We start from the raw sequence: 25361 nt of genomic DNA on the forward strand, positions 1-25361 counted from the left end.
TTCTCTTAGGCCTTTCTCTTGCCTTCCTTTATTCAGTAAGTGTTTTGAGCTTATTGTGCTGGGTGCTAGAGTAGCAGGGAGGACAGACCTAAGCTGAAGATTACAGGACAATCTAAGTGACACCTGCTATCTCAGACATAGAGACTACAGCATCATAGGGAGCCAGAGCAGGGAGTTCCAAGCCCTGGGAACTGTATGACTCTTTCTTATTGACCCTTAAGCAAAAACCTAAGCTCCAGGGAAGCAGAGGCAGCAGCTTGAGCTCCCTGATTGACCAGATACGATTAATCTTTGTTTCTCTGTGCTTTGAACATGACTGTGCTCCATAAATATTAAAAAGTTGGGAAGAGGGTGAAGACAGATACACCAAAAGGAGCAAACAGTGTCTGAAACCAGCAAAGGGTTAAAAGTTACCAAAGAAGGTGCTCATGCTTTCGGTTTGTCTTTTTTTAACCTAGCAACTGATGACATTGCATATTTTCCCCTGTTCTTATTGGGAGAAGGCCCTGTGTGTCACTCAGTTGCTAAATCACCCTAGAGGTTCTCAGAAGGGACCTGTCAGTTTTAGGTTTAAAGAACCCAGAAAGAGAAGGACTATAGGGGAACTGATGGTGTTCCTGTTACCTCTCATCGTTGTAGTAATGGTGAAGCACAGCGATTCCCGTGAGTATCCCACGTTCTCTTCTCTCCTAACTCCAAGTTGAGGCAGCCTAGAAGGAACAGCTTTTCTTCCTGAAACTTGTGGCGAAAAATATAGAAGCCAGGGGCAGAAAAGTTGTATTACACTCAGGACTCCAGGAGCAATGGACTACCTGAACAGTTTCCCAGTTCATATTTGTAGGATTTTGATATCACCACCTTCTGAGGGAGGGGGTTCTAGAAAGACTCTGGAACGTCCCCACTTTCCCTCTGAGCATGGCCTCCTTTCTTTTCTGCTCATATTTTTTCTTTTACTTTTGTTTCTCGTCTTTTCTAACTTCCAGAGTCTCGTGAGGATGTAGTCAGAGTTTCAGGGGCATTAACAGTGGAGCAGATCCATTGTTGAGGTTTATTTATGTTTTCCCTCCTCAACACAAGCCATACCTGTAACAAAAGATCCAAGAAAGATAAAACGATGGCTCTGGCTTTGTTTACTGGCAGTGAGAAATATTAATTGAGTAGAAGGGAGAGTTTTTCATTGTTTGGGGAGCTCAAGTCACTGGGGAAGCAAATGCCTTCTGTTGCCTCAAGTAGGCAAAAAGGCCCATGGGCTAGAACCACCAGGCTTCTCTGCCGTAGGCACCTGCTCTCTGGGCTGAGGACTAGTATTGGTGGGCAGTGTACCACCAGTAGACTTGGCCACCACCATAGGTGTGACTGATGGACATGAGAGGAAGGAGTTCTTTCAAATCACCCATGCACATAGAAAGTGGAATGATTGACAATGGAGATTTGGAAGGGCGAGGGGGGTGGATGATGAGAAATTATTTAATGGGTACAATGTGTGTTACTTGGGTGATGGATACCTTAAAGCCCCAACTTGACCACTACACAGTCTATGCTATAATAAAATTGCACGTTTACATCGTAAACTTACACAAATTAAAAAATTGAAAAATCATATGGCTGGGAGTGGTGGCTTACGCCTATAATCCTAGCACATTGGGAGGCCAAGGCGGGCGGATCACTTGAGGTCAGGAGTTTGAAACCAGCTTGACCATCATGGTGAAACCCCATCTCTACTAAAAATACAAAAAATTAGTTGGGCATGGTGGTGCACGCCTGTGATCCCAGCTACTCGGGAGACTGAGACAGGAGAATCGCTGGAACCCAGGAGGTGGAGGTTGCAGTGAGCTGAGATCATGCCACTGCACTCCAGCCTGGGTGATGGAGTGAGAATCCCTCTCAAAAAAAAAAAAAAAAAAAAAAATCCATGTGTTAATTGTTCAAATATTGATTGATGGCCTACTATGTGCCAGGCACTTTGGGGGATACAGCAGCAAACAAGACAGACATAGTCTCTGCTTCCATGAAAATTTAATCCAGAAAGTCTCATCATTTACGGGAAAGATTGGGGGTGAGGGTAAGAGACAGAAGATGAAAGAGGAAAGGAGGAGGGAGGTAAAGGGTGATATTTTTGGAAGTAAAAAAGCTTATATATTACCTGCATGTGATTCTCAAAGAGCTCTCCAATAATATGGAATAATATTCCTTAAACATATTGTCTCCTGTGACAATCTCACTATTTGTGGTAGGTGAAGAAAATATCCCCATTTAAAGATGAGATCTAGATTTTTCTCTAGGCCTAGACAGTGACCACGCTCAACATAAGGAGAAACCTGAAGGAGACTGCAGATCTTCCGGCCCTCGGTCCAGGGCTGTTCCACAATGTCTTTACACCTCTGGGTGTGAAGACTTGTCACTTTGGTAATTGGGGGGACAGGAAATAAAACAAGTAAGTTATAAAGGCAAGGGAAGGTCACTTGGTGCTGGCTGTTCTCTTTTGACTCCTTAGAGTGCGTCCTTCTCTGTTCTGTTCTGTGTCCTTGAGGCTGACTGCTAGACTGCATCACGTAGATTCTCTTGCAAACTGATTTCTGCTTGGGTTCACACAATGGGAGACACTGAAGGGAGAGAGGTCAGAGAGCGGGGAGGAAAGAGAGGCTGGGATACATCTTTCTTGCTCCTTCCCCACTTTCGGTAATGTCTTTGGCAGTAGCTGTGTTCTTCTGTAATGTTGTCTTTCCTAAATAACCCCTTCTTCATGGTTCTAGCTCCCATTGGGCTTCAGTAACAGTATTTGCTGTTCTTCTCTCTTAAGCCCTAGGGGTGATAATGGCTTCCCATAGTTGTTAGCCTGCGGGTGCCCATCATCCTTGCTTGTTCCTTTAACCTTGACCATATCTCTGCAAGGAGTCCCTTCATTAAGGTCTCCTCACATGACCCATCTGGCTTGAAAGCTGTTTCCTGCTAGGACCCTAACTGAACGTTCCTGGGCTTTGAGGGACACTGGCTGGGAAAGGATGAGATTATGAAAAAAGACTTGGTCTACTTGGTATTTATGCCTAGTGCTAGCCCTGAATGGGAGCTATATACCAGTAATAGATGGGGAAACACAGGAGGAGATACTGAAGTGTTGTGGGCATACTCCAGGAAATGTCAACATAACTCCAATATCACTTCCAGTGTGTTGCTTTCATTGACTCCATAGCCTGCAGTTGACTCCTCCTTCCTTTGTGCTCCTGTAGCTCCTGTTCACAGTTCTATAATTTTCCGTTTACAAAAATCTTCCCTTTGAGGCTCTCCTTAAAGACAGAAAGAGATATCTTCATTTTCTTCTTATTTCTCTGGTACTACCTAGTGCCCAACAGGCACTTAGTAAATGTTTGCTGGGTGAATTTATGTTTGGAGGTAATGTCCCTAAGAAATCAGTTATTTGACTCGGAGCCATAGAAAGCTTGGGCAGTAATAATGACTGCAAATTCAAAACTGTGGCTTACTGTAGTTGCAGGATTTGTATTAAAAAGGTGTTTCATGCTTTTACAACTCATCTTGTTCTTCATTTCAGCCTGCGTGAAACTGTGAATTGGAATTGGTGATATGGGTGGGTGTAATCAGACTGGGGACTGGCATGAGATTTCTCATTCATAGCCATATGTGGTCTGTGTGTTTCATCTTGACATAACCAAGGTCAGTCTCTTGGTATTACTTATCATTTTATGGCTGTATCAATCTGCTATATCAATCTACTTCATGAATGGTGGAGTCCTTCACAGGCGAGGTCTGATGATGGATAAGCTCCCTAGGCTGCCAACTGGGCTAGTGTTAAAAAACAGACTTGCATATTATCTGCTTAGAAGTGACCTTGAGTTCAAAGAGTTAACATGAGAAAATATGGGCGTTTTCTATAGACTTTATTAGATAGGCTTCAGTCTGTTTCCATGGAGCTGTTGCCAAGGTACAGACCATAGAAATTTCTCCAAGACAATGTTTCACTCCCTTAAGGCCCTCTTCTTAATTGGCGTTGAATCTATCTATACTTGAGAAATTCAACTAATTTGTAAATTTTTCTTTTGACTAGTTGAAATAGCTGTCTATTCTCACTTGACCGCAATCCTCCTACCCCACAGTATTGCGAAGAACTGGAGGGAAGGAACCTAAGTTAAAGATCAAACACATGACTCTTTGAACACTTATTTTAGGGAACTCAAATTGAGACAGATGACAAAGGATGTTTTTTCTGATGTCTGAATTTATATTTATTGGGGAAAATCTTTGAAGAGTATACATATTAAGTCACATTTTGTTATAACTTCAAAGGATCGTTTTAGAAGACTAAAATTTATAGAACTGAGATTTTCAGGGAGACATGAGACATATAGTCATCATTGTGTACAGAAAGTACTGAGGGAAAAAAGACAGCAGAGCTCATTCATTCGTTTTCCAAAACTCCACATGGTCCTACAGGGCTCACTTCCTTACTCCGTTCACATCTCTGCTCAAGTGCCACCTGCTCTGGTCCCTCTATCTAAAAGATCAGGCCTCCTCTCCACTCTCTCTTTTCTCTGCTTTACTTTTGTTCATAACCTTTATCTCCACCTGACCTTGTATTATATATGCATTTATTGGCGATCTCCTGTCTAGAAATTAGCTCAGAGGGCTGGGACTTTCATGTGTTCCAGCAGCTAGGACTGTGCTTCCAGCAGCTAGGACTGTGCTTACTGGACATTCAGAAAAGAATAAACCTATATGAAGTGAGACACTGGCAACCTTCAAAAGGGTAGCCTCAGAAAAGTAGCTCACAAGCCAAAGTTGTCACAGTTGCCACTTTTATGCTCTCAGTAAATTCCTGTAGTTAGACAAGTCATTAGGAGAGGGGACTAATGGTTCTTGCTGCACATAGAACCATAAACATGGTCTGAGATGTGTCCAAAGGTCCCCTTAACTAAAAATATCGCCACCTACTTCTCCCCTCATTCCCACGATGCTCGAAATTCCAAAGAGTGGTTCCCAGGAATCACCATCATTTTGACCTTATTAAGGCATTGGACTGCTTGAGAGAGCCAACAAAGAATCAAACTGTGTTGACCTGGTTATCCAATCAGGACTCACGGCCACCTGTGTGTAGGAAGGTCTGGAGCCTGTGGCCCCAGGACTGGGAAATCAGAGGCAGTGAGTCATCCTTGACACAAGGGGGCGGGAGAGAGCAGTGATAATCCAGGGGCTGGAAGCCTGAGACAGCCTGCCCTAGGAAGCGCCCTCTACACTAGGGAGAGTTGGGTAGTCTTAAGGTAGAGGGACTTCCCATAGAGAGATCACAGTGTGATTCCTGGTTCCTTCACTTATGGATTCTAAGGATGATCTTGGGCAATTAATATCTTTGCACCTGTTTTCTTTTCTTTTTCTTTTTTTTGAGATGGAGTTTTGCTCTTTTTGCCCAGGCTGGAGTGCAACAGCGCAATCTCGGCTCACTGCAACCTCTGCCTCTGGGGTTCAAGCGATTCTCCTGCCTCAGCCTCCCGAGTGGCTGGGATTACAGGCATGCGCCACCACACCCAGCTAATTTTTTGTAATTTTAGTAGAGACAGGATTTCTCCATGTTGGCCAGGCTGGTCTTGAACTCCTGACCCAGGTGATCCGCCTGCCGTGGCCTCCCAAAGTGCTGGGATTACAGGTGTGAGCCACCATACCCAGCCTCTCTGCACCTATTTTCTATCTGTGGGTTGGAATTATAAGACCTACCTCAAAGGTTTGTTAGAAGAATAAGTGAAACCCGTGTTTATTAAGGACTTAGAATGGTACCTAACACAAGGTACATGCTCAAGAAACAAATGCAGTTGTGATGACTATGATTAAGATGCTGCTGCCCTTTATGCCTCATTGAAAGCCCTTGTGATCTGCCACCTTCTCCTTGGAACATTTCCCAGTGGATACCTTCTCATGGGACCACAGTCTCTCTTCTCCAAGTGGCTGAAGCACTCCATTGGTATTCTTTTCTGGCACTTGCTGCTTGTTGCTGTGTGTGGTGGCATTGCATTTATTTGTTATGTGCTTTAGCTCCCCAGTAATACTGTAAGTTCCTGGAGGAAAGGGCTGGTATCTGATTTGTTCTTCTCTTCCTAACATTGACTCGAATTCCTTGTATATAATAGACACTAAATAGATAAGAATTACCCACATGAGGCTGGGTGCAGTGGCTCACGCCTGTAATCCCAACACTTTGGGGGGCTGAGGCGGGTGGATCACCTGAGGTCAGGAGTTCGAGACCAGCCTGACCAACATGGTGGAACCCCATCTCTACTAAAAATACAAAAATTAGCTGAGTGTGGTGGTGAGTGCCTATAATCCCAACTACTCGGGAGGCTGAGGCAGGAGAATCACTTGAACCCGGGAGGGGGAGGTTGCAGTGAGCCAAGATCATGCCATTGCACTCCAGCCTGGGTGTCACAGCGAGACTCTGTCTCAAAAAAAAAAAAAAGAAAAGAAAAGAAAGAAAAAAAAATTGCCCTCATGGATGAACGTGTGAAAACACTTTATCAATTATTTTACAATCCAGTGATTTTCACATTCTTTTGTAAGAATGGCCCAACTGGTTAACGGACAGGTTAAAGGGAACATGATTTAGAACTATCAAGTAGCCATTGCACCTGGCCTAAGAGCTGTTTGGTTGTGTTGTTCTGGTTCTCCAGCACTGTCTGTCAGAAGCTGATGAGACAGGGCAGGAGATGCCCTTTGAGAAGTAGCTTGACTGGCTTAGACAGAAGACCAAATTCCAAATTGTATATTTCAGCTTAATAAGTGAGTTGGTGCTGACGATCTGTTCATGGAAAGGGAGAGAGACTTAACTTCAAAATTATTAGGGCAAGAAAAGAGAAATGGAAGATTAGATCAAATGATATGAAATTGCTATTTTTGTAGGTCAAATATTGGCCTTTCCAAATGATTCGAAATCTGATTATCTCTGCCACAAATCCTGGTAGGATATAAATTATCACAAGGTTTAATGTACTATGAGAGGGAGGGTACCTGGACTTTCCCTCATCTTTTCTGTTGTGAGTTATTGACTGAACATGTGTCAGTCAACTTCCCACCACAGCAGAGGTCACATTTTAAAAGCCCAGCCAGGAGCAAGCATGACTTGTTCCTGTGGAGGCACCAGATGGGTAACTGGGTCCATGGCAAATGAAGAGGAGAGGGCTGTGATGTCCTGGAGCAGAGCCACGCTGGGCTGAACGAGTGGTGGATGGGTGTGACTGACAGAGCGAGTCCAGCCTTTCGGGGCCTGGACTTCGAAGTCAAGGCTGGCTGGTGGAGAACAATTGTTTCAAAATCAAGAATCAGAATTAGATTGAAGTTGAAAAAAAAAAAAAAAAGGAAAGACACAGCCAGGCACTGTGCCTCATACCTATAATCCCAGCACTTTGGGAGGTCAAGGCAGGGGGAATCATGAGGAAGGAGTTCAAGACCAGCCTGGCCAACATGGTGAAACCACATCTCTACTAAAATTACAAAAAATTAGCTGGATGTAGTAGCAGACACCTGTAATCCCAGCTACTTGGGAGGCTGAGGCAGAAGAATCGCTTGAACCTGGGAGGCAGAGGTTGCAATGAGCAGAGATTGTGCCACTGCACTCCAGCCCAGGTGACAGAGTGAGACTCTGTCTCATAAAAAAAAAAAAAAAAAGACACAGTACTTACTTGTACAGTATTTTCAACAGACCGTATTTCTCTCTACCTCTTTTAATTTCAGATAATATAAATTCTTATGAAAATTACATTTTTATCAGAAGGCAAAGTTACATGAATTGTAAATATTATGTTTGGAGATGATGCTGGTGATACTTACCTGGAATAAATCCTGCTATTGGTCACTAATGCCCCAAGTTGTTAATACTGGAGGTTTTTTTGCTTGTTGGCATCTACCAGGAATGTAGACCCCAGAGATCATAAAAATAGAAAACCCAGATTCCAGGGGATATTCTACACCAACCCAGCTTAGCTCAGCAACACAGCATCTTTTTTTCTTCCTGCTTTTTTCTCCTTTCCACATTCTCTGCCGGGAGTCTGCTCTCCGTGGGTTTTTTTTTTCCCCATGAATAACTATGGAAGTGATTCCTCCCTCTTTCTTTTCCCCTCACTCCCTCAACTCCAGCCACAAGCCTTTGTGCTGCTCCTGGAATGTGCCAGGCATGTTCTTTCCTGGGGCCTTGGCATGACCCTTCTTGCCCAGACTGCTGTCCCCAGATACCTGCCTGTCTCCCCAACTCCTTGCAGGCATTTGCTCAGAATTCAGCTTTGTGGGAGACCTTCCTTAATAGGCCTTCCTTTTTTAAATAGTGTTGCCTATTCCTCTTTGCAGTTTTATTTTTCTCCACTGTACTTTAAAAAAATTATATATTTTATTTTGTAGTCTGTCTTCTCCCCTTCCCCCCACTAGGGTATAGACTCCATGAGGGCAGAGATTTTTATCTGTTTGGTCTGGTATAAGCTTAGGGCCTAGAAGAGTGGCTGTCACAGAAAAAGCATTGGATATACAAATGAAATATTAAGGAAGTGTGAGAACTAATATTCACAACTTGTTCCTCCTTTTGGGGCCTCCTCCTTTAGACAGTTGCATTCCTCCAGAGTAGCCACAAAACCTTCCAGATGTGAAAAAATAGAGCTATTTCAAAATCAATTGCAGATTTGCATATATATATATATATATATATATATATAGTATATATATAGTACCTTTTGCAGATCCCAGATTGCAGTTCGACTCTCCATTCACCAGCCTTCCCTTGAGTCAAAAATAATTTTTTTTTTTTTTGAGATGGAAAAAAAAAATTTTGCTCTTGTTGCCCAGGCTGGAGTGCAGTGGCACGATCTCGGCTCCCCGCAACCTCTGCCTCCCAGGTTCAAGCGATTCTCCTGCCTCACCTCCATGAGCCACCACACCCAGCTAATTTTGTATTTTTAGTGGAGACGGGGTTTCTGCATGTTGGTCAGGCTGGTCTTGAACTCCCGACCTCAGGTGATCTGCCTGCCTCAGCCTCTGAAATTGCTGGGATTACGGTTTGAGCCACCGCGCCCAGCCAAATCAAAAATATTTTTTAGGGGCTGGGCACAGTGGCTCACGCCTGTAATCCCAGCACTTTGGGAGGCCTAGGCGGGTGGATCATGAGGTCAGGAGATCGAGACCATCCTGGTTAACACAGTGAAACCCTGTCTCTACCAAAAATACAAAAAAATTAGCCGAGTGTAGTGGCAGGCGCCTGTAGTCCCAGCTATTCGGGAGGCTGAGGCAGGAGAATGGCATGAACCTGGGAGGTGGAAGTTACAGTGAGCCGAGATCGCGCCACTGCACTCCAGCCTGCGCGACAGAGCGAGACTCCGTCTCAAAAACAAAAACAAAAACATATATATATACGTGTGTGTGTGTGTGTGTGTGTGTGTGTGTGTGTGTGTGTATGTGTGTGTATATATATACTTTTAGGCTGGGTGCAGTGGCTCGCACATGTAATCCCAGCACTTTGGGAGACCAAGGCAGGTAGATCACCTGAGGTCAGGAGTTCAAGACCAGCCTGACCAACATGGCGAAACCCCGTCTATACTAAAAAAATACAAAAATTAACCAGGCATGATGGTGGGCGCCTGTAATCCCAGCTACTTGGGAGGCTGGGGCAGGGAAAATTGCTTGAACCAGGGAGGCAGAGGTTGCAGTGAGCCAAGATCATGCCACTGCACTCCAGCCTGGGCGACAGAGCGAGACTATATCTCAAAAAAGATCCAGGTTAAATAGATGCATATTCATTTCAGCATATTTCATTATTCCAAACCACAGAAATAAAGTGTTTCACCAACAATTTAATTCACCAAATATTTACCAAGCTACTACCATGTACCAAGCTCCCTGTGCTAAGCTTTGCAGGAAATACAAAGGAAAAAAGCTAAGTCCCTGTTCTTAAGTGCTTTAAGATTGAGAAGCAGATAGAAGGTAGTAAGCAGAGGGAAACAGAAGGCAGAATCTGGTAGCTATTGGTTTTACGACAGAACTCATGCTCTGATGCAATCTCTGGTTCTTGTTTGCATAAGAACCAACACTTTTATGAAAAGGCTCTCATGACCACCCCAGAGGCTTCCACTGTCTTCCCTCCCAACCCAAGCCCCTACCAACCACAGGAAGGGAAGAGGGAAGTAAAAGGTCAAAGCAATACAGAGGGACATTGGGACCTTATGCTGCCCCAGCCTGTGGGAGGCCAGCCTCCATCCCGTTCAGTATTGTAGCTGACATGCAGGATAACACCTGCAAGGGAGGAGCCCATGGGGCGGGGATACTTACTCTGAACCCTACCAAACTGCTACACCCCAGCTCCAGGAATAGGGAGAAAGAAGTGCTAACAATGATTTTACAGAACAGGTGCAATCAATTGCTGGGCGTGGCGGCTCACGTCTCTAATCCCAGCACTTTGGGAGGCCAAAGTGGGAGGATCACTTAAGGCCAGGAATTTGAGACCAGCCTGGGCAACATAGACCCTATCTCTATTAAAAAGAAGTGGTGACATGTGCTTGTAGTCCCAGCTACCCAGGAGGCTGAGGTGAGAGGACCATTTCAGCCCAGGAATTCAAGGCTCCAGTGAGCTGTGATCATGCCGCTGCACTCCAGCTTGGGCAACAGCGCAAAACCCCGTCTCTCTCTCTCACACACACACACACACACACACATACGCACGCACATACAATAACTAGTACAATCAGTTGCTCTGGGAGACACCTCTCAGGGCCTCCTGTTTCTCTTAGTAGGCAAGGTAAGGGTACCCTGGCCTTGGGGTGGTCAATTCTAAAAGATAACCTGCACATTATGAGTTATTTCATAAGCAGTTTTAGAGAGAAGAAAAATATAAACCAACTTGCTTGCACAGAAGCTAACCCAACTATTTTGTGAGCTGATTTTTGTTGTTGTTGTTGTCGTCTGATCTTTTTTCTTTTTTTTGAGACGGAGTCTGTCTCTGTTGCCCAGGCTGGAGTGCAGTGGCGCGATCTCGGCTCACTGCAAGCTCTGCCTCCCGGGTTCACGCCATTCTCCTGCCTCAGCCTCCTGAGTAGTTGGGACTACAGGCACCCGCCACAACGCCCGACTAATTTTTTTGTATTTTTAGTAGAGACGGGGTTTCACCGTGTTAGCCAGGATGGTCTCGATCTCCTGACCTCGTGATCCGCCCGCCTCAGCCTCCCAAAATGCTGCGATTACAGGCATGAGCCACTGTGCCCGGCCTGATCTTTTTTCTTAACTATGTGCTTATAAATGAGGAGGAAGGAATGAATATCATTAAGTGGTATTCACCCTTGCAAGATTCTCTATAGTGGCAAGGGCCGTATTGGAAGATCCGAATGTAGGGGAGGTCCTAAAGGTGATGGCAGCAGCAGGTTGAGCAATCTGGAAAGACTTTGGGGAAGTGTTGTGTAGTACAGCTGTTAGACACAGGCAAGAGAAGCCCGCGGATATGGCCCCACATTCAGAGAGCCCCACTCTGGCCCTCTACTACCCACATCCCTCCCCACAGAGCGAGGAATGCATGAGGCTAAGGGGAGGTGGTCACCCTGTGTCTGGGCCCCTCCACTCTAGACCAGACTCCAGGCACCCAGGAACCTGGAGTTCCCCACTCAGCTAACTCAGAGCTGATGAGGTTTACACAACAAACTCTCACTTGGCCCATCCTCCTAAGGGTGGACTGGCTGCCCTTGAGGGCCCTGCTAGGCCCTTGGGGTGGCCAAGAGGTGGGAGGATCACTTAAGCCCAGGACAAGTTCAGACAAGAGGCAGTTTGTGGCCTGAGCCTGAATAAAAAAGTAGAGGTGTTTAATTGTGGGAGGCCCTTGGCAGTGCTGGAAGGAGCAAGAAACGGGAAGAAGAAGAGATGAGTCACAGGCTGAGGGCTGGGGACTGGAGGGAGAAACCAGCTTTCTCTGTGCTGCCCCATTCAGGCCCAGAATTTCACACAGCGTGAGATTTTTTAATTTGAACTTGGCCTTCAAAGCCATACAAAGGGCAGTCTCTCAAGGTGGGGGGATAGAACATATTTCACAGTTTGTTAGATTGATTTATTCCTTTTAAATATCTGGATCTCTGGTATGTGAGCCTCCATCTGTCATTTCGACTCAGCCATGAAATTTTAGGGATGATCCGGAAATGTTTTTGGAGATGGGTTTTGAGGACTGGGAAGGATTTAGATGGGTTAGAATAGCAGGAGATAACGGGACAAAAGGCTTGGACATGGGCATCTGCAGACACCAGCAGGCAGAGTAGGGGAAGAAAGCCATTGCGGCTGCATGCTTTCTATTTGCCAGCTTTCGTGCGTGGCATAGGGTGCTTAGCTTTCTTAGCTTGGGCTCCACCTCCCAGGCATTGCCTCTCCCCATGACGCCTGACACTGTGCTCCAGCCTTCCCAGGCCATCTGGTTCCCATGCACGCCCTGCCTTCTCGTGCCTCCTGCTTGCACATGTGGTCTCTGCCCTGCTCCCCCTGACCTCCCTCCTGTATCCCCTCCCAGCCCCTCTGCCTAGTCACCTCCTACCTGTCCCTGAGACCTCCCTAAGACATCACCTTCTCTGGAAGTCTCTCCTGAAGGCCCACACTAGCTTGGATCCCATAACACCACCCATAATGCTACCTTGAAACCACTTTGTCAGGCCCTAAGCTTCTCGGACAAGCTGAGAGAAGTTCGGTGTGGCAGCAGCAGAGAGGGCCAAGCGGTTTTGTTTCATTTTGGTTTACTTTTTTTTTTTTTTTTTTGAGATGGAGTCTCGCTCTGTCGCCCAGGCTGGAGTGCAGTGGCCGGATCTCAGCTCACTGCAAGCTCTGCCTCCCGGGTTTACGCCATTCTCCTGCCTCAGCCTCCCGAGTAGCTGGGACTACAGGCGCCCGCCACGTCGCCCGGCTAGTTTTTTGTATTTTTTAGTAGAGACGGGGTTTCACGGTGTTAGCCAGGATGGTCTCGATCTCCTGACCTCATGATCCGCCCGTCTCGGCCTCCCAAAGTGCTGGGATTACAGGCTTGAGCCACCACGCCCGGCCTTTGGTTTACTTTTTAACCCTTATTACAATCCTTGTAACTAGTAAGAAGAAAAAGTGGAAAAAGAATGAGAAAATGGTTAACGGAGGTGGTTTGACATAATAGGAAAAGCACTGTGCTTAAAAAAAAAAAAAAAAAAATTCGGCTGGCCACAGTGGTTCACGCCTGTAATCCCAGCACTTTGGGAGGCCGAGGTGGGCAGATCATGGGGTCAGGAGTTCGAGACCAGCCTGACCAACATGGTAAACCCCGTTTTTACTAAAACTACAAAAATTAGCTGGACATGGTGGTGCGTACCTGTAATCCCAGCTACTCAGTAGGCTGAGACAGGAGAAACACTTGAACCCAGGAGGCAGAGGTTGCAGTGAGCCAAGATCACGCCACTGCACTCCAACCTGGGCTACAGAGTGAGACTCTGTCTCAAATAAATAAATAGGCTGGGCGCGGTGGCTCACACCTGTAATCCCAGCACTTTGGGAGGCCAAGGAGGGCGGATCACGAGGTCAGGAGTTTGAGACCAGCCTGGTCAATATGGTGAAACCCCATCTCTACTTTAAAAATATACAAAAATTAGCTGGGCATGGTGGCACATGACTGTAGTCCCAGCTACTCAGGAGGCTGAGGCAGGAGAATCACTTGAACCTGGGAGGCAGAGGTTGTAGTGAGCCGAGATCACACCACTGCACTCCAGCCTGGGCGACAGAGTGAGATTCTGTCTCAAAAAAATAAAAAATAAATAAAAACTAAATAAAATAAATAGGCCAGGCGTGGAGGCTCACGCTTGTAATCCCAGCACTTTGGGAGGCCGAGGTGGGTGGATCACGAGGTCAGGAGTTCAAGACCAGCCTGGCCAAGATGTTGAAACCCCGTCTCTATTAAAAATACAAAAAAATTAGCTGGGCATGGTGGTGAGTGCCTGTTATCCCAGCTACTCTGGAGGCTGGGGCAGAGAATTGCTTCAACCCGGTAGGCAGAGGTTGCAGTGAGCTGAGACTGCACCACTTCACTCCAGCCGGGGTGACAGAGCAAGACTCCGTCTCAAAAACATAAATAAATTAAATTAAGTAAATAAATTTCAGCTGGGCACGGTGGCTCATGCCTATAATCCCAGCACTTTGGGAGGCCGAGGTTGGCGGATCATGAGGTCAGGAGTTCGAGACCAGCCTGGCCAACATGATGAAACACCGTCTCTACTAAAACTACAAAAAATTAGCCAGGCGTGGTGGTATGTGCCTGTAATCTCAGCTACCTGGGAGGCTGAAGCAGGATAATCACTTGAACCCAGGAGGCGGAGGTTGCAGTGAGCAGAGATCGTGCCATTGCACTCCAGCCTGAGCGACAGAGCAAGACTCCGTCTCAAAATAAATAAATAAATAAAAATAAAACGTTCTCAGGAACCCAGAGTCCATAGGAGAGTTCTATTTCTGAATGACCTGGTGTATGCATGCATGTGTTTGTGTGCCTGTGTGTATACGCCCACATGTGCACACACACAGGTGGAGTGGGGGGTCCTCATTTGTTCACCAGAGGCTTCTTCGGTAAAAGAAGAGGTCTGCGTGATCAGGGTTTTCAAGCCTTCAGAGTTCTCGAGGGCTCCTGCAGGGACAGCTCCCCCTGTATCCCCAGTAAGTGTTCTTCCCCCTTCCCCTACAACCAGAGCAGCACTCTGTATTTTGTCTACAAGTTGAGATTACCTATAAAATTCCATCCTGCATTTGCAAACCTGAACAAGAAAGGCTCCAAGTCACTGGGCTGGAGCTCTAGTCTTGTCCAGGCCCTGGTTCCTGGGTTCTGTGGTTCTGTAAGCGGAAACGGCAGCTGGGGCCTGGAGGCCTGGGTACAGCTGAGTAGGGAGCACTCGTGTGGGGCTAAATGAATGCAGTTGAAGGATCTGGAGAGTCTGGGACCCTACGTGTCTTCCTTCTTTGCCTCCTTCCCAGGGACGCACTCTCTGAGATATTTTCGCCTGGGCGTTTCGGATCCTGGCCATGGGGTCCCTGAATTTATTTCAGTTGGGTATGTGGACTCGCAGCCTATCACCACATATGACAGTGTCACTCGGCAGAAGGAGCCGCGGGCCCCGTGGATGGCAGAGAACCTCGCGCCTGATCACTGGGAGAGGTATACTCAGCTGCTGAGGGGCTGGCAGCAGACATTCAAGGTGGAACTGAAGCGCCTGCAGAGGTACTACAATCACTCAGGTGTGCATGTGGCAGAGATGGACGCTTCCCCCACCCCTCAGAGGGCCCTGGGCTGACCTCCAATGAGTGGATGCTGAATTGCACCTGCTGTGGCTTTTGGCAAAACCTGGGAAATCCAGTTGGTGGAGTTTAGGGACTCCCATCTGCCTGTGCATCTTCTGAACTGTCCCTCTCTCCGCCAGGAGCAGTCTGTCATTTGTCCCACCCACTCTTCCCCATCTCTGTATCCATATCCACATCCCATTTCCACTCAGGCTTCTGATATGCATCTCCTTTCCCATTCTAAATTTGCCCATTCTGTATCTCACTTCCTGGTAGCCAGGCCTAGTGACTTGCTTATGCGTAATGACAGTAACTTTCCCAGGGGTATTTCTGGCTCCTCTATCTCTCTCCCTCCTTCACTGCACTCAGAATAGCCGCAAAGCTTATCAGTCATTCCCATTACAGGATAATTCCCCAAGGTGGGAATTAGCACACTCCTTTGACAGGCAGAATGTACTTCACAGATACCTGCTGTCAGGTGGGCTTCCATAAGAGGGACCTCCTGGGGACTCAGTGATGCCACGGCAGGCCTGGAGGGTGACATACTGTAGACCAGAGGATGCTTCCAGCCATGCCCCCACTCCCAGCACTTGAGAGTCCACCTCTGTCCCTGTGTGGACCCCTCTGGGCTTGCATGTGTGTTCCAGGGTCTCACACTTACCAGAGAATGATTGGCTGTGAGCTGCTGGAGGATGGAAGCACCACAGGATTTCTGCAGTATGCATATGACGGGCAGGATTTCCTGATCTTCAATAAAGACAGCCTCTCCTGGCTGGCTGTAGATAATGTGGCTCACACCGTCAAGCGGGCATGGGAGGCCAATCAGCATGAGTTGCAATATCAAAAGAATTGGCTGGAAAAAGAATGTATTGCCTGGTTAAAGAGATTCCTGGAGTATGGGAACGACACCCTACAAAGAACAGGTAAAGAGAAAGAGAAGGCCTCATTCCCACATTGCCTGAACAACTGTTTCCATACGTAACTCTTTTAATCTAGGTTATATCCACTGTATCCTGAAAGCCATCTCTTGAGTTGGCCTATTGTGATATTGGCTAGAGCCCCCATGAGAACTTTCCCTGGTTACTTTGAGCAGCATCTTGACAAGATTTGACAGTTCCCCTTGTCTTGACAGAGTGGAATACCTCCAAGGGCACCTTGTTTTGGGGGGTCTATTGAGGCAAATTCTTCCATCAATGATAAGCTGGGAAATTCTTTAGGCGATAGAGCAAGTCTTACAAACTGTTTAGTTAACAAAGGGCTCACACACCACCAGTAGGAGTAAAAATCTGGATTTACCAAGACAAACAGAGGGTCTCTGCTTTACTAAAGGATTAATGAGGTTGGGCATGGTGGCTCATGCTATAATCCTAGCACTTTGGGAGGCTGAGGCAGGAGGATTGCTTGAGGCCAGGAGTTTAAGACTGGCCTGGGTAACATTGTGAGACCCAATCTCTATTAAAAAAAAAAAAAAAAGGCTGAGCATGGGGCACATGCCTGTAGTCCCAGATACTCAGGAGGCTGAGGTGGGAGGATCTCTTGAGCCTGGAAGGTCAAGGCTGCAGTGAGCCATGATCATGATCAGCGTAGGTCACAGAGCAAGACGCTATTTAAAAAAAAAAAAAGTACTAATGATAAGATTCCTTTCAGCAAAGAGTTCCTCTTATACCTTGAAGATATGATTCAGTTGGTCAACTTTTAGTTCATACAGAACTTTTCATGTATGATCTTGTTATTCAAAATTAATCATGTCTGTATGACACTCCAGGAAACTCCTAGACAAAATGTGTGTGGGAAGAGTATGGGAAGCTCCCCTCTCCCGGCTTCTATCTACATTCAGTGTCCTAATGGATTTTCAAGCTTTTGGTCAAAACACATTCCTAAAAAAACAAACAAACAGAAAAAGAAAAAGCACTCCTAGAAAAGGATATTGGATTCATTTCTTACAGGCCCTGTCAAAATGCACAGTCCCTCCTAGTAGCATTTATTTTACTTTTAATGTTGGAAAGCCTTCTTCTGCTACCAAATATCATGCCTTGGTAAAGAGACAAGGAAAGCATTGCTGGAGTAAAGGCTCTTCTCTGTATTGGATTGGCCGATGATAAGGGAGTCAGGAGGCAAGTCAGAGATGAGCGGGAAGCAGTCCCCGCAGATAGTGTCTTTGGTCTCAGTATGGCTGCATGACCCAATTTCAGCAAGAAACATTAAGGACAGGACTGTACGGAAAATTAACAGAGTAGTCACCAGGAAGCAAAGAACGTGGATACTTCTTTGGTGTCACTGCTGGAGCCCTTCTATGATATCAGTTTCTTTGAAGGCACAACCATGGCACGATCTACTACATATGTTTGTGCCTGATGGCAGTCATCAAAATGCCAGCCCAAGTACACAAGGTAATTCGGAGCCAAAACTGAGTAGGGATGGCTGTGTTATTTATGTGCACTAAACACAGAGCTGAGAAGAAGGAGTTCTAATCTCCAGTCCATTACTGACTGACTTATAGGGAACAGTCACACGTTTTGTGGGTCAGTTTTCCTTGACACATAAAGGTATTTCAAAGGTTACTAGTAAACAACCCCAGCACACTTTCCAAACAGTCAAAGCTGTATGACTTTCCCCCCTTAGAGGATGGAGCCTGGCCCAACTCTACATTCTTCACTACCTATCGCCTTGCTATTGTGGCAGGTACACATAAATAAGTTTGTTGTTGATGAACCTGAGTTCTGGGTCATTCTTAGCTTTAGAAGTTTTCTGCAATAAAGAAAAATTAGGAAAGCCAGTTGCCAAGTTCTAATATTATACGCTTAGTACATAAGGCACTTTGATTTAACTTTAGCTTCTTTTTCCTAGAGCCCCCACTGGTCAGAGTGAATCGCAAAGAAACTTTCCCAGGGGTTACAACTCTCTTCTGCAAAGCTCATGGCTTTTACCCCCCAGAAATTTACATGACATGGATGAAAAACGGGGAAGAAATTGTCCAAGAAATGGATTATGGAGACATTCTTCCCAGTGGGGATGGAACCTATCAGACGTGGGCATCAGTTGAACTTGATCCTAAGAGCAGCAACCTTTACTCCTGCCATGTGGAGCACTGCAGTGTCCATATGGTTCTTCAGGTCCCCCAGGGTAAGGACGGGGATGGTGGCTGTCTGGGGAGAGCCTAGAGAAAGGGGTGAGCAGGAAGCCATGCTCCCTGCCAGGGAGGGGAGGGGAGGATAGATCACTGCCTCACCCAGTGTGCCTTAGAATGGGTCTTTTAAATAAGTGGTTCTCACACTTTTTGGAACCAGGACGCCTTCACACTATTAAAAAAATTATTGAGGACCCCAAAGAGCTTTTGTTGATGTGGGTTATATCTATTGCTGTTTACCACATTACAAATTAAAGATTTAAAAATTAAACACGAACGGGCGCAGTGGCTCACACCTGTGATCCCAGCACTTTGGGAGGCTGAGGCAGGTGGATCACTTTAGGTCAGGAGTTTGAGACCAGCCTGGCCAACATGGTGAAACCCCATCTTTACTAAAAATATAAAAATTAATCAGGCGTGGTGGTGCACACCTGTAATCCCAGCTACTCAGGAGGCTGAGGCAGGAGAATTGCTTGAACCTGGGAGGTGGAGATTGCAGTGAGCCGAGATTGCACTACTGTACTCCAGCCTGTGCGAAGGGAGCGAGACTCCATCTCAAAAAAAAAAAAAAAAAAAAAAAATCAAACACAATCCAGGCACAGTGGCTCACTCCTGGGCATGATGGCATGCACCTGTAGTCCCAGCTACTCAGGAGGCTAAGGTGGGAGGATCGCTTGAGCCCAGGAGGTCGAGGCTGCAGTGAGCTATAATGGCACTACTGCACTTCCACCTGGACGACGGAGTGAGACCCTGTCTCAAAAAAAAAAAAAAAAAATTAACACAAGAAAGCGCAAGCACATATTCCATTAGTAGTCAGATTGATGAGTGAGAAGCAACAGTAAGGAAAATGGTGTTGGGTTTCCTGATGATCACAGGGACAAAAGTCCCAGAAAGTTAACACAGAAGGGACTTGTGAATTTTTTCTTATTTGCTTGCTTTCAGAATCAGAAACTATCCCTCTCGTAATGAAAGCTGTCTCTGGGTCCATTATCCTTGTCATTGTGCTGGCTGGAGTTGGTGTTCTAGTCTGGAGAAGAAGGCCCCGAGGTGAGAGGCACATGGAAGGGACCCAGGGGACTGCAGACTCTCCTGCGTCTCTCCAGAGTTTTATTTTCTGCACCTGCTGCTCCATGCTCCATTCAGAAATGGCTTGGCTCTCAGGCTGGAATCACAGAAGTATCCGGGACAACCCTCCCACCATGTAGGGGACACAAAGCATGGATAACGCTTGCAGGGAGAGTGGTCTCTTTTCATAGGTGATGCCTGACATCAACAAAATAGTACAACATCTGTCCAGGGGAACTGCCCCCTAGAAGTTGGGTCAGAGAAGATATGGGGATCCTGATTTGTCTTTTTCCAAACCATGTTTTTATTATTAATTACTATTGACTTCTGAGGCAGTGCCCTTTGTTTCAAGACTTCAGTCAGTTTTCCCATTTTGACCACCATTCTTTCATCCCAAGCATATGAAAGTCCTTTTCCTTGTAAATTCATTTTTCAAAATGTTAAATGTGTAAGAGTAGATACCTTCAGAGAATGGGACTTAGAGTAAGGAAAAGAGGAGGAGAAGTAGGAGATATATAGGCTCTTGATAATGTGGAATAACATAAATTCATTCAATAAGTATACATTATTGACCTACTGTGCTCCAGGCACTGTACTGGTTGCTGGGATATGACAATGAACAAGACAGACAGGATCCATGTTGTCATAGAGCTTACAACAGAGCCTGGTAAGGTTATCTCCTGCCTCTGGCTTCACTAATTGCTCAAATTGATCACAGGACAGTACTGATGAGACTATGCTTTGAACCCAAAGTGGACCAGAAGGTTGGTTTGCCTTCATAGACATAGACCTCAACTCCAATTCAGGTGATAACTGTACAACAGCATGTTGTTAGATCAAAGTAAAACCAACCCCTTTACTAGAAAATCAGCTCAGAGGCTGAGCGTGGTGACTCACAACTTGTAATCCCAGCACTTTGGGAGGCTGAGGCAGGCAGATCACTTGAGGTCAGGAGTTTGAAATCAGCCTGGCCAACATGGAGAAACCCTGCCTCTACTGAAAATATTTTTTTAAAAAAATTAGCTGGGCGTGGTGGCACATGCCTGTAATCTCAGCTACTCAGGAGGCTGAGAGGAGAATCACTTGAACCCAGGGGGCGGAAGTTGCAGTGAGCAAAGATCGCTCCGTTGCACTCCGGCCTGGGCAACAAGAGCGAGACTCCGTCTCAAAAAAAAAAAAAAAGAAAGAAAAAGAAAAGAAAATCAGCTCAGAGAGTTAATGGGTTGTTAATGTTTTCTTTATAGGTAAAGTACAGCATTAATCCTCATCCAGTACATGATAGTGAAACAAACAAAATTTTTTTTACAATGACATCTCTCTCTCAATAATTATACAGACTGTGAGTTCCTGCTTTTTATCTTACAGAGTTTACAAATTTGAGCTAAAGTTTGTCAAGTACTAAGAGAATCTTGACAAAACAGGCTAAAACTGTCGATGCCTGTTTCTCAGATTTTGCTGAACACTGCATACTTTATTTTTGAGCTGTGAGGAAACATTCTTGTAATCTGACTAAAAACCTCTTTCTTTTCAGAGCAAAATGGAGCCATGTACCTTCCGACACCAGATCGATGATTGCAGATCCCTCTTTTCCAGTTCTCTTTCCTGTAGGAGCCATGTTCTCCTCTGTCCCCCATAGACTCAAACCCAGTGCTTGAAGCTCCTGACCACACCCACAACATACATGAGGGTAATGGGATTGAGCATTTATGGCAGCAACATAGGAGCCACAAAATGTTCTTTGTTCTTTGGCTCCAAAAAGACTGTCAGATTTCAGCCTCTTTTGATGGACTGTTTTATCACAGTTGACTTTAAATACAGCTTGTCTGATGACACAACACTTCCCTACATTCCGTTTGTCAATGATGATTTGCAACTAGTTGGAGATTCTCAGAGCAGGAAGGAATCTTTTCATCCAGAGCAGGAACTGTCTTCTGCAATGCCTTGGACTTGAGCCTCCAGCCTCCACTTGAACACCATGTGAAGGGAACCTCAATACCTCATAAAATGGCCTTTCTCATTCATCTTCTTTCATGGGAACATTATTGTACCAGAGCTTTGAATATCATGAGCACCATGACTGTGACCCTGCAGGTAGGATTGGATCACCCCATGAAAGTAGCCAGCAGGTTTCTACAATGGCCTGGGAATGGACTGATTATTATTATACATTTTCTGGCCTGAGAGAAAGCCAGAGTCCCCTGCTGTTAACAGCAACCCTGCCTGGGAGCTTGGAATCTTGGTAATCTGCCCAATTGGATCTATGGAGGTAGTCTCACCCTTTTTTTCTTTTGTGGGAAATTAAGAGAAATAATTATCAGACATACCATCACTTCCAGTGGAACTACAGAGACCTGGACCCAGCTGCACTATTTTAGTGTAAAAATAATGGTATGGCTGGGTGCAGTGGCTCACGCCTGTAATCCCAACACTTTGAGAGGCCAAGGCGGGCAGATCACAAGGTCAGGAGATTGAGACCATCCTGGTCAACATGGTAAAACCCTGTCTCTACTAAAATACAGAAAATTAGCTGGGCATGGTGTTGTGTGCCTGTAGTCCCAGCTACTCAGGAGGCTGAGGCAGGGGAATTGCTTGAACCCGGGAGGGGGAGATTGCAGTGAGCTGAGATCGGACCACTGCACTCCAGCCTGGCGACAGAGTGAGACTGTGTCTCAAAATAATAATAACAACAACAACAACAACAGCAGCAGCAGCAGCAGCAGTATGTTTGGTGTCAGGAGAGGCTCAATTCTCATTTCTGCCTTTCCCATGCTGACTCATGGTAGCTGGGCATGACTTGCCTTCCTGCATAGGCTTAGTCTTCATACATATGCACTGGGAATCAATAGAAGCCCATGGTGAGGATGAACATCCCCTTAGTGTTTCTTACTCTGCCCAATCCCTGAGGCCTCACCTGACTCACCTCCTGCCCTGCCGTGTAGAGCTACCTGCCCTGGGGCTGCCAGTCACACATTCCTTGGTCACACTTCTCTGACCCCGTTTTGAATCTGCACCTGAGCCTAATGCTTACTTCAGTGATCCCAACTTTGACAAGTGGCTTTTCTCCTGCACCTCAGGTTTGACCTCTGCTCTCCCTTGACCTTGACTGTGACATTTGACCTTTGGCTTTAAGCATTACAGCCTCAGATAAAGATACCTTCAGCCCAGGCACAGTGGCTCACGCCTATAATCCTAGCTCTTTGGGAGACTGAGACAGGCAGATTCCCTGAGCTCAGGAGTTCAAGACCAGCCTGGGCAACACGGGGAAACCCTGTCTCTACTAAAATACAAAAAATTATCCGGGCGTGGTGGCGTGTGCCCATAGTCCCAGCTACTCGGGAGGCTAAGGCAGGAGAATCACTTGAACCTAGAAGGCGGAGGTTACAGTGAGCCGAGATCACACCACTGCACTCCAGCCTGGGCAACAGAGCAAGACTCGTCTCCAAAAAAAAAAAAAAAGATACCCTCAGTGTGTCAGGCCTCTAAGAGCTCACCTGCCAGGCTTCTTCCTTGCTCCACTGTCCCATTTAATTCCACATATGAAGCTACCACTGTACATCTCTCTTTTCCAGTGCCTGTTGAGTTGCATAGAAGCACAGTTGTGTTTATTTTGTTTTTAGGGTTGCCATGGGCAATTTCCATGCCATCTTTTAAGCAGTGTTGCACTGTGAAGAGAATATAGGCAAGTTTATTTCTGGAATGGCTTCTTCTTACAATCAGAATAGTTAGGATGTAATATATTTTTGGATGGGCATTTAAAGTGAAAAGGTACATATTCACAAAGACATAGGTGAGGATGTATCTGTGTAAATGCCTTTTGATTCTGCAACTGCAGGATACTCTCATCAAAGACACAGATAGTCAAAAACCTCTTTGTGTTCCCAAGGCCTTGCCCTACACCTAACACGTAATATGTCCAAATGGATGAAGAAGAGGAGGCAAGGACAAGGATGTGATGACCAAACATTCTGTTATGCATTTGCAGCATTTATGTTTCTTCCTGGGGGATTTTATAATATACAAAGAATCATAATATAAAGAGATGATTTAAAAAAAAAAATACTGCCAGGCATGGTGGCTCATGCCTGTAATCCCAGCAATTTGGGAGGCCAAGGTGGGTGGATCACCTGAGGTCGGGAGTTCAAGAATAGCCTGACCAACATGGAGAAACCCTGTCTCTACTAAAAATACAAAATTAGCCGGGGATGGTGGTGCATGCCCGTAATCCCAGCTACTGGGGAGTCTGAGGCAGAAGAATCACTTGAACCCGGGAGGCGGAGGTTGTTGTGAGCTGAGATCGCACCATTGCACTCTAGCCTGGGTAAAGAGAGTAAAATTCCATCTTAAAAAAATAAAAATAAAATATATAAATAATACCTAAAATGTTACAACCTTCATTTTACTGTAGATGGTTCAAGATTCTATTAGTTCTTAATTATTTTAGCCCTGTTATCGCTTCATTACTTCATGATTGTTGAGTACAGATGCTCAGTAATCATAACCTATGGAATATTTGATATCATGATCTAAATAAACATTAAAAACAAATAACTGTGCTATTACCACAATTATGTTTTGGCTTTGAATTGTCTTTACTGAATATTTTGGATCAAGAACACTAGATGAGAAACCTGTTCAACTCTGTTCCTTTTTTTTTTTTTTTAACTCCACTATATTTATGACCTGTTTTTGTTTTTTTGTTTGTTTGTTTTTGATGTGCATATAGACAAAGATGTGGTACATTTAAATGGCAGATGTTTTTGAAGTGCATGTAGACCAAGATGTGGTACATTTAAGGGAGAGAAAGCAGTTTAAAGAGCAGGGTGAAAATCCAACAAGACTCCATTGAGGGTTTCTGAGCTCTCCCATCAGGGGCCTGGCCTCCTTTCCTCTCTCTTCTTACTCCCATGATTTCCGAGTTCTGATCCTTTCCTTATTTCTGAGGAATGACTTGGTTTCTCCTCTTCTTTTTTTGACCTGAGAGAAAATGTTTTTGCACTTGTAGCTATGAGGAACAGTTGTCCACTAGGGAGGCCAGCTGATCATTTTCTGCCAGAGTTGCACAGAGCGGTCACACCTTATTTTGATCACCACTGTCTGGGGTCTTTGTCCTCACATATACAGGTCTAGTGTCCCCACAAAGTGATCAGATGGATACATAAAGTAGAGTGCCAATGTATTAATTTACTGTGAGAAACACAATTGCTAAGTGGGTCAGATACTTGTCTCAGCTGGTCAGTACATCTTCCAGCAGGAAAATCTACGTAAGAACAACTAAATCACAGTCTGTAGAGTGCTTGATGACCCCAGAATTGGTGCAAGGGGACACATTCTCGCTTATTAGCACCTGCTTTCTGGAGTTTGCTATTTTCTCACACACGATGTATTAGTTCACAGAGTGTTCTCCAAGGAGGACAGGGGCTTTGCCCATGTGTGTGATGTGGGCAGCAGAGCTAGGAAGGAGCACAGGTGTCTCCCAGCCCAGGTGTTTCCCACTTAACTGTATTGCCCTTTTCACCTTTTTTTTTTCCCCCAGTAGCTTCATGACATTCAGTGCATTGTGCTTTTTAGAGGTTGATGATTCCACTGCCCTTCCTGAGCTGCCTTCACCTCTCTTTTTTGGAAATTGCCATCTTTGAGCCTTTTCTGCCTCTGTAACATCTCTGCACCTCCTTTTCACTCTGGCCTCCCTTTCTCCAATGTCCTTCTAGCTTCTGGTTGCCCCAAACCCCACAGACTGTGTAACAAAACCCAAAACCTATTGGTTTAAAATAATACCCATTTTATTTTCTTTCATAGTTTCTATGGGTCAGGAATTTGGGTATGGCTTGGGTAGGCAGTTCTGACTTCTCATGGAGTTGGAGGCAAGTGGTGGCTGGAACAGAAATGGGGCAGC

The 25361-nt window shown here is 45.6% G+C and overlaps 1 protein-coding gene across 3 annotated transcripts; it reads left to right on the plus strand.

Moving 5' to 3' along the window:
* On the plus strand, positions 1 to 24013 carry LOC104671987 (major histocompatibility complex class I-related gene protein). Of its 3 annotated transcripts, none has more exons than XM_030935936.1 (6): positions 1 to 35; positions 459 to 663; positions 14974 to 15234; positions 15924 to 16199; positions 19346 to 19450; positions 21000 to 24013. In XM_030935936.1, the coding sequence occupies exons 2-6, from the start codon at positions 465 to 467 to the stop codon at positions 21038 to 21040; spliced, it is 882 nt and encodes a 293-aa protein (XP_030791796.1). In that variant the 5' UTR covers positions 1 to 35; positions 459 to 464; the 3' UTR covers positions 21041 to 24013. The 3 variants fall into 3 exon arrangements, with proteins under 3 accessions (XP_030791796.1, XP_030791797.1, XP_010373940.2); XM_010375638.2 differs by lacking the exon at positions 1 to 35 and adding an exon at positions 18124 to 18399 and having other exon boundaries at positions 465 to 663; XM_030935937.1 differs by lacking the exon at positions 19346 to 19450.
* The last annotated feature ends 1348 nt before the right edge of the window (positions 24014 to 25361 follow it).

The sequence above is a fragment of the Rhinopithecus roxellana genome, chromosome 8, assembly GCF_007565055.1.
Source record: "Rhinopithecus roxellana isolate Shanxi Qingling chromosome 8, ASM756505v1, whole genome shotgun sequence".
Classification (NCBI taxonomy): Eukaryota; Metazoa; Chordata; class Mammalia; order Primates; family Cercopithecidae; genus Rhinopithecus; species Rhinopithecus roxellana.